At 43.0% G+C, this 10068-nt stretch overlaps 1 protein-coding gene across 1 annotated transcript; it reads left to right on the top strand.

Moving 5' to 3' along the window:
* Positions 1-7240: 7240 nt before the first annotated feature.
* IFT70B (tetratricopeptide repeat domain 30B) lies at positions 7241-9881 on the top strand. Its single transcript, NM_001099091.1, has one exon. It carries the CDS (start codon positions 7278-7280, stop codon positions 9270-9272), a length of 1995 nt encoding a protein of 664 aa, NP_001092561.1. The 5' UTR covers positions 7241-7277; the 3' UTR covers positions 9273-9881.
* Positions 9882-10068: the final 187 nt, after the last annotated feature.

Consider the following 10068-nt stretch of genomic DNA (forward strand, 5'->3'; position numbering starts at 1 on the left):
AATGTCCACAGCAGCACTTTCCAAATAATAACTATTGTATTTAGAAAAACTGAAATGCCCATTGATAGAAGAGTGAGTAAATCATGGAATATTCATATGATGTTAAACAGTGGAGCAGCTGAAACCACTGAATCACACTGCCACATGCAACAGTATGGATGGATGTTAGAATTACAGTATTAACTGAAAATAGAACATGCTATGTAAACTTTTTTCTTAAGGCTGAAACAATTAAAATGAGAATGTTAAAGAAATTCATACAGATTCAATGAAGTTATATAAAAAAGGAAGCAAGACATGACCAATATGGAATTCAGGGTAATGGTTACCTAAAACAAGAAGACAAAAAGATAGCAGGGAGGGATCTGTATCTCCAGGGTCAGATGGATGTTACAGTAAAGGTCCTATCTTTTCTGGTGGGTGGTGGTTTCAATGGTGATTATGACATTATTTTAAATACCTAGCTAAACAAACAGAAGACTAGAAGAGGACCATACACAGACCAATAATGGAGAGTGTGTCAATGACCAAGGATTATGATTAGTTATTTCATACACCTACAATTTGAGAGAAATAAGGAATGAAAAATGAGACGGGAGAAAATAAATTATGCATGTAGGATGTTACATATTATATATAAACTTCATTTCAAAACAGTAAAGAGGGCCTTGGACAATATTTGCTATAAAAGGGAGGAGCAAGGTATCTGATAGGGTTGCAAAACACTGCTCCAGCCAAATGAGGTTCATTGGTATTATAAACTCTGAACCTCCCTGTCATATCATTCTTGCATGCATGCATGCTAAGTCACTTCAGTCGTGTCCAACTCTTTGTGACCCTATGGATTGTAGCCTGCCAAGCTCCCCTGTCCATGTGGTTCTCCAGGCAAGAATCCTGGAGTGGGTTGCCATGCCCTCCTCCAGGGGATCTTCCCAACCCAGGGATTGAACCCACATCTGTTTGGCAGATTCTGCATCTGTTGGGCAGATTCTGCATTGGCAGGCGGGTTCGTTACCACTAGTACCATCTGGGTAGCCCTATATCATTCTTAAAGCACTGCATATGCTGCCTGGCTTATGATTTTTTTTAAAAAATGTATTTGTAGTATCTCCCCTGGACTGTATGTATGCTCCTTGAAGATTCTGGACTCTCCACAACATGCAGTGCCTTGGGTAGAGTAAGCACTCGTTAATTTGTTGAATGAACAAAATATAATTAATCTGGTGCTTTAATTTATGCCAGATAACAAAAAGCCCTTCACATTCTGGAGTTTATCAGAATTCAGGAATACAACATCTGAAGTATCAGGAGAACATCTACTCCTGGATGGCAGACGTTTAACTCAGTAAATTTGTCCCATACTTGTTTAAGCCCCAAATACTCTGATTCCAAAGAAATGTCAATAGCTCCATATATGTAATAATAATAAAATGCATTAAGTACTTACTACAGGCCAGTGTGTGTGTGCTAATTCGCTTCAGTCTTGTCCGACTCTGCGACCCTGTAGACTGTAGCCTGCCAGACTCCCCTGTCCATGGGATTCTCCGAACAAGAATACTGGAGTGACTTGCCATGCCCTCCTCCAGGGGATCTTCCTGAACCAGGGATCAAATCTGTGTCTCTTACGTCTCCTGCTTTGGCAGGCGGGTTCTTTACCACTAGTGCCTGGGAAGCCCACTATGGGCCAGACGCTTTGTATTATCTTGAACAAAATGATTTTGGTCTCTTTTACCAATAAGGAAGCCATGATTCAGTGAGGCTAAGAACCTTTTCCATGTCTACATTGTTGGTATGGCAGAACAGTGATTGGACTTCAGGTGGTTTATACCAAATTAGCCTCTTTCAAGTATGTTATGTCATCTATGGACATCTTCATGTCTTAATCAATTTTGGGTTTATTTCTTTGCTTTTTTGTTATTATAAGTCTTTTACATATAGAAGGGAAAGTCTCCAGGGTTCCATTTGCCAAGGCCAGAGAAGGACAAAAGTTAAAGCCTTCATGAAGTTCCCATAGGAAAACTCTTAAATAAGAACGGAGATAAAATGCCTTAAAATCTTTGTAAGAGTTCCAGTAAGACATGAGGGAAAGCCATATAGGTATGTTGCAAATCTAGAAGAGAGATGGTGGTGGCAGAAACCAGAGTAATGGCAGTAGAAATTGGAGAGAAGTATAGAGTTGAGATATTTCAGAGGCAGAATTGTCAGAACTTGATTCTTTGGACGTGAGGAATGTGGGGGCAGGAAGCTTGAAGGACAGGCTTGACATCTGAGTTGGTCTCTTAGTCCACCAGCACAGGCCCTGGATGTGTATTCCATAACTCTCCACAGAGAAAGTCTTTAAAAGGAGTATACTACTTTTCAACAGGATAGCTGGTTATCAACACCATCATGGATGGCTCTCTGATGGAAAAACATTTTGGAGGCTTCGCATGTCAGAAAACGTGTTCAGAGGCTGATGGTATTTTTCTTTTAGGAATATCATCTTTTAACCATATATTCAAAGACCTTTCCCATCCAATTTATTATTTTCATAGCTGTACTGCAGAAATGAAAACAAGCATAGACAGGATATATGTGACTATGAAGGGTACCAGTCTTGGAAGAAAGAAATGATACCATGAATCATTGCCTATTAGAACTAAGAGCAGTGAAAAAATGCTCAAATGAACTAATTTAGGTAGCAGCCCCAGCAGTGCATTCCATCAGTTCAGTTCAGTTGCTCAGTCATGTCTGACTCTTTGTGACCCCATGAATTGCAGCACGCCAGGCCTCCCTGTCCATCACCAACTCCCGGAGTTCACTGAGACTCACGTCCATCGAGTCGGTGATGCCATCCAGCCATCTCATCCTCTGTCGTTCCCTTCTCCTCCTGCCCCCAATCCCTCCCAGCATCAGAGTCTTTTCCAATGAGTCAACTCTTCGCATGAGGTGGCCAAAGTACTGGAGTTTCAGCTTCAGCATCATTCCCTCCAAAGAAATCCCAGGGCTGATCTCCTTCAGAATGGACTCGTTGGATCTCCTTGCAGTCCAAGGGACTCTCAAGAGTCTTCTCCAACACCACAGTAAAAAAGCATCAATTCTTCAGCACTCAGCCTTCTTCACAGTCCAACTCTCACATCCATACATGACCACAGGAAAAACCACAGCCTTGACTAGATGGACCTTTGTTGGCAAAGTAATGCCTCTGCTTTTGAATATGCTATCTAGGTTGGTCATAACTTCCCTTCCAAGGAGTAAGCGTCTTTTAATTTCATGGCTGCAGTCACCATCTGCAGCGATTTTGGAGCCCCCAAAAATAAAGTCTGACACTGTTTCCACTGTTTCCCCATCTATTTCCCATGAAGTGATGGGACCTGATGCCATGATCTTAGTTTTTGGAATGTTGAGCTTTAAGCCAACGTTTTCACTCTCCTCTTTCACTTTCATCAAGAGGCTTTTTAGTTCTTCTTCACTTTCTGCCATAAGGGTGGTGTCATCTGCATATCTGAGGTTACTGATATTTCTCCTGGCAATCTTGATTCCAGCTTGTGCTTCTTCCAGCCCAGCGTTTCTCATGATGTACTCTGCATAAAAGTTAAATAAGCAGGGTGACAATATACAGCCTTGACATACTCCTTTTCCTATTTGGAACCAGTCTGTTGTTCCATGTCCAGTGCTTCCCATAGCACACTCTAACTGCAGGGAATGAATATTTCAATGGCAGTACACAAAGTTGTGTGTTCTCTGCTAATTTCTTTTTATAAACCATAAAGTTATTGTGTTCTGCCTAATAAATTAGTTTGGATAATAACATCATAAACCTCAAAATAGAAATCATTTGATCAAAAGCAAAATATACCAAGGAAATACATTACCATCTAAAATATTAATAGAGCTAGAACTATTGGGGAAAAAAAAGATTAAAAGCTCTCAATGAACTTAAATTTCTCACCATCTAAGCATAAATGTTCTCAAGTGCTGATTCAGCATACAGTCTTTTCCAAAAGTCTTAAAAGATTGAACAGATGCTCCTAAAGGTCCGTGAACTTCATTAAAACTTGACACTAATCCATTCTTTTCTCCCTGTTTTGGGGATGGAGGGGTAAGAGGCAAGAGGTGACGAAAGAAGGATCAGTTCTATCATTATCAATGGACACACAGGACCAAAAAATCAAGCTGGTCTCCAGAGGAAGCAAGGAAATCGAGCCTCTCCATCTTCCACCCAGCATAAAAATGGTCTAAATGGGAGACAGAAATAACCACTTGGAAAATGATTTTGCTGAATGTCTTCCTTTCTCAAGATGTCTGACCACAGCTATGCTTGAAATACTCATAGATGAACAATATTTGCCCAAAAGATGTGGTTATTCTTACAAGGTAATTAAGAAACAATCATTTCCAATTATTTTTTAAAAGAAATGCCAAATAGAATATACATGGGATTTGATCATCTCAATTTTGACAGGCAGAAAGATAAGCATGTTAGGAACCAAACATCATCTTTTAGCTCCTATACATTTTGCCTGAATGAAATTCCTGTGTGGTAAATATGCCTCCCTTTATGCAGCAAAATCCACCCTGAGTCCAACACCATTTTCCTAAAATCTAATTCCTTTCAACAAGGCACTAAATCTTTTTACTGCAACCACCAAATGCTATATTATTGCTAGAAATAGTACAATACACTAACTTTTTGATACATGCTTCAGCTTTCCAAGATTCTGTTGGAAAGAAAATGATCCTTTATGACATTTTATAATATCCCACCCCATTTATTGCTTTCCAGAATTTCTATCATTAATTAAAGGGCCTTCTTTCACCATCCCCTGCCCCTCCCCCAAAAAAACCCTAATCTATTCTCCAACTGCCTGTCATAGACTAAATAAAAGTCGGTCTATCACAGCAGCAGGCATGGTCATGCCAATTTCACAGTGTGATTGGTGCACTCATTTCATTTTGAAAATGACCCTGCCCTCCATCTGTCTAAGCCGAATGTCCTGCTTTTTTCAAGCCAGGCCTCAGGAGCAGCAGCACATGAAATAAGGAGGAAGAACGGCTTCCCTCTGGCCCACTTCAGCAGCCACACTCACAGACAGGGGAAGCAGCACAAAGAGGGGTCCTCAACTGATGCCTGTAGGGAGGGGAGAGATTTAGGGAAGAGTAGAGGCCTTCTATTTTGGTTCCATTCCCAAGAGGCCATTTGAAGGTGAATGCTTTCATGATGCAAATACAACCCTGAAAATCGGATTGATAAGACTAAAGATACAAAACACAATTTCCGATTTCCATGTTCTGTCTCGTTACCTTGATTTATAATAGCATCTTATCCAAAGTATCAGGTCATACATAAGTATTTTAAAAGACTGAGCCTTTTGGATATTTTTTTTCCCCAAGAGCTAAGTATCAATCCCGCAGGCATGAAGGAGAAGGCACCCTATTCCTTTACTACTGAGCAGCACTGGACAGCATCCCTCAAATCATGGACCTCTTAGGACTTCAGCAGAGATTGGGTTGGAAGAAGCCTCGGAGTCAGATTACTGAGTTATGACCAAAGAAAGTCTTTCTCAGCTGCTTTCTCTGGGCATCATGGGTGGCCCACTCAAACCCACTGGAAGGAGTGCAGTTTGTCTTTTACTTGGTATTTATGCAGTGGACAGTTCCTTGTCCAGTTTCATGCTTCAGCAGAACACAACTCTGGCAAACTTTGCAGCAAGGGAGAAGAATGGATGAGAATATGAAGTCAATTTCTTGATACTGAAGTCTCTTTTTAGCTATAATAGATGATTAGGAAATTCACCACCTCCCACTTATCACCTCCTTAACATCTGCTCACAGCTGCAACTCAGGGAAGGAAGTTCAAATTCTACCAGCTAAAGTTGCTTGTTTGTTTTAATAGAAAAAATAACAACCGAGAAAGCAAGACACTATATTCCCTCAAAGCTGGGCCCTCATGTGATACATGTGTGTGTGCTCAGTTGCTTCAGTTCCGTCCGACTCATTGCGATCCTATGGACTGTAGTGTGCCAGGCGCCTCTGTCCATGGGATTCTCCAGGCAAGAATACTGGAGTGGGTTACCACTTCCTTCTCCAAGAGATCTTCCCAACCCAGGGATTGAACCTGCATCTCTTATGTTGCCTGCATTGGCAGCTGAGTTCTTCACCATTAGCTCCACTTGGGAAGCCCCATACTGAGCACTATTAAATTCCAAAGAATTTACACACAAACAGATCTTAAAGTAGTAACACAGAATCTAGGGCATCTATTCCAAATACATAACAAAGGAACAAAAGAAAATCCAGCCACAGATTAAGTAGGCTGGAAAGTTCAAAGACTAACGGTGCACAGAAAAGGGAAAACTTTGGAATGTGCTTCCTCCTCGCCTCCACCCTTCTTGGAAAACACGAGGTCGTAGATTTCTTCAAGGTTTTTCCACTTCGTAGTGAAATCTGGAGAGTCAAGACAGACCTCAGGGCCAAGTTTAAATGCTAATATGAAGTCAGTAATATTTGTAGTTACGGAAAAACGGGGGGAGCGGGAGGGGTAGTGGGAGCGGGAGCGCAGGCGCTTGAAACTAAAGTCGAACCTAAGTATCACATAAACTCCAAGCACTCTTTCCTGCTACCAACCTCTGAAACAACAAAATAAGAATTGATCGCCGCACTGTTTTGTTCTTAGAAAGTGCGCCCACGGGACGGCCCAAAGACAGAAAGTCTACTGTAATTCGCGGAGAATACCAAACTGACATTTCTTTTTTTCCATTCCCGTTTCATTCACGAAAACAACGTGAAACACCACTATGTATACACACTGCAGTGTCTAAAGGCTCAAAAACGGAAGGGACTTCAAACCGTAAACTTTCCACCTCCGCGCCAGAGACACAACAGGCAGTCAACAATCCTCATTTACCATAGAACGGAAGGTGACCGCGACCTCATCTCCCCTCACCCCAGGGTCCGCCCCGAGGACTACGCCTCCCAGCATGCAGCGCGGCTACGTCCCCTGGCGGTGCGAACCGGTGCATGCCGGGAAGTAGAGTTTCCGTCTTCGAACGGCCAGAAGGTCTTTCCTTTCGCGTCTAACGCCGCTCACACTGGAGTCTTCAGGGACCAGGCCAATAATTGGAATACACACATTAGTGACTCTTTTCAATCTCAGGTTGATCGTTCCGCTGCAAAGTACTTTAGGAGCACCTCCCCACCCAAAAAAGCCCATTAAAAACACCAACCTTTTTCGCAGCCTTCCGTTTCCGGTTGTCTTGTTGCCCTGGTAACGAGCGTAAGCAACCTCGGAGGCGGTTATGGCGGGCCTGGGGGGTTCGCAGATCCCCGACGGGGAGTTCACCGCGGTTGTCTACCGACTCATCCGGGATGCCCGGTACGCCGAGGCCGTGCAGCTGCTGGGCGGAGAGCTCCAGCGGAGCCCGAGAAGCCGCGCCGGGCTGTCGCTGCTGGGCTACTGCTACTACCGCCTACAGGAGTTCGCGCTGGCTGCCGAGTGCTATGAGCAGCTGGGCCAGCTGCACCCGGAGCTGGAGCAATACCGCCTGTACCAGGCCCAGGCCCTGTACAAGGCCTGCCTTTACCCAGAGGCCACCCGCGTGTCCTTGCTCCTCCTGGACAACCCCGCCTACCACAACCGGGTCCTCCGTCTCCAAGCCGCGATTAAGTACAGCGAGGCAGACCTGCCCGGGGCCAGGAGCCTGGTGGAGCAGCTACTGAGTGAAGGAGGAGAAGACAGCGGGGGCGAGAACGAGCTGGATGGCCAGGTCAATCTGGGTTGTCTGCTCTACAAGGAGGGACATTATGAAGCCGCGTGTTCCAAGTTCTCTGCGGCCCTGCAGGCTTCGGGCTACCGGCCTGATCTTTCCTACAACCTGGCTTTGGCCTATTATAGCAGCCGGCACTATGCCCTAGCTCTGAAGCATATCGCGGACATTATTGAGCATGGCATCCGCCAGCACCCAGAGCTGGGTGTGGGCATGACCACTGTGGGCATTGATGTTCGAAGTGTTGGCAACACCGTAGTCCTTCACCAGACTGCCCTGGTGGAAGCCTTCAACCTCAGGGCCGCCATAGAATACCAACTGAGAAACTATGAGGCGGCCCAGGAGGCCCTCACTGACATGCCACCAAGAGCAGAGGAGGAGTTAGACCCCGTGACCCTGCACAATCAGGCACTAATGAACATGGATGCCAGGCCCACAGAAGGGTTTGAAAAACTACAGTTTTTGCTCCAGCAGATCCCCTTTCCCCCAGAGACCTTTGGCAACCTGTTGCTGCTCTATTGTGAATATGAGTATTTTGACCTGGCAGCAGACGTCCTGGCAGAGAATGCCCATTTGACTTACGAATTCCTCACACCCTATCTCTATGACTTCTTGGATGCCATGGTCACTTGCCAGACAGCTCCTGAAGAGGCTTTCATTAAGCTTGATGGCCTAGCAGGGATGCTGACTGAACAGCTCCGGAAACTCACCATACAAGTGCAGGAAGCAAGACACAATAAAGATGATGAAGCTGTCAAAAAGGCAGTGAATGAATATGAGGACACCCTTGAGAAGTACATTCCTGTGTTGATGGCCCAGGCCAAAATCTACTGGAACCTTGAAAATTACCCAATGGTGGAAAAACTCTTCCGCAAATCTGTGGAATTCTGTAACGACCACCATGTGTGGAAGCTGAATGTGGCTCATGTTCTGTTCATGCAGGAAAACAAATACAAAGAAGCCATAGGTTTTTATGAGCCCATAGTCAAGAAGCATTATGACAACATCCTGAATGTCAGTGCTATTGTGCTGGCCAACCTGTGTGTTTCGTATATTATGATAAGTCAAAATGAAGAAGCTGAGGAGTTGATGAGGAAGATTGGAAAGGAGGAAGAGCAGCTCTCCTATGATGATCCAGATAAGAAAATCTACCATCTCTGCATTGTGAATTTGGTGATAGGGACGCTTTATTGTGCCAAAGGGAATTATGACTTTGGTATTTCCCGGGTTATCAAAAGCTTGGAACCTTGTAATAAAAAACTAGGAACTGATACATGGTATTATGCCAAAAGATGCTTCCTGTCATTATTAGAAAACATGTCAAAACACACCATCATGCTTCGTGACAGTGTCATTCAAGAATGTGTTCAGTTTTTAGAACACTGTGAACTTTATGGGAGGGACATACCTGCAGTTATTGAAGAAACCCTGGAAGAAGAAAGAATGCATATTGGAAAGAATACAGTCACATATGAATCCAGAGAGTTAAAAGCTTTGATTTATGAGATTATAGGATGGAATATGTAGTAATGTCTGATAGTGGACTTATCATAATGGCTTTATGTCTGTTTTTCACTCTTTTTTTAATCTCCAGTTAGCTACTGGCATCTTTACATTTGTTACACATTGGACTTTGTACAGTTTATAATAAAAATAATTAGTATTTTTTAAAAATCTTCACAAAGTGAAATATAAGAACATCTAGAAAGATTTATGAAAATTCAGAACTGCATGGGGACACTATTTCTATTAGAACTTGTTAGCACCCATGTTCCCTGTTACCATTGGTGCTTTGTATTTTGAGAGTGACCTGCGTAAGGGTTATATTATCCAGGGACTTGGTACTAGTCCTAACAGGCCCAGAACTCTGTAGTTAATGTCTAGGATTTCTTGGCTTTTAATAATCTCAGGGATTGTGTGTTCTAATTCATAGTTTGTAATGAATACATATTATATAGCATTAGGATGTTTTTCAGTTTTCAATATAAGATACAATGCTTTATGTAAACAAAATACCTTACATTATAAATTTTTTTGTTGCTGCTGGTTTTTTAATGTGCAAGTTAGTGGGAGACCTTGTGCCCTTAACATAATTATGGTGCTGTGGTTTAGAGACAATAAACAGTTGTCAAAGAATTTTACATAGTTTTCTTTTGTTCTACTTGTTAGTAATTTGAATATATAAGCAACATATAGTGTTTTTCATAACTCTGTTCTCATTTAAGTGAGGAATAGCAGAGGTACCTTGAGAACTCTGCTTACTTCCTACGTTTGTAACTTAGGATACGTTAATGCTGGCGTTGTTTCTGTGTGGTAACCTCTC

This window comes from Bos taurus, chromosome 2 (genome assembly GCF_002263795.3).
Source record: "Bos taurus isolate L1 Dominette 01449 registration number 42190680 breed Hereford chromosome 2, ARS-UCD2.0, whole genome shotgun sequence".
Taxonomy (NCBI): Eukaryota; Metazoa; Chordata; class Mammalia; order Artiodactyla; family Bovidae; genus Bos; species Bos taurus.

Coding starts and splice junctions, on each gene's coding strand:
- IFT70B (NM_001099091.1), top strand. CDS start 7,278: ATGGCGGGCCTGGGGGGTTCGCAGATCCCCGACGGGGAGTTCACCGCG.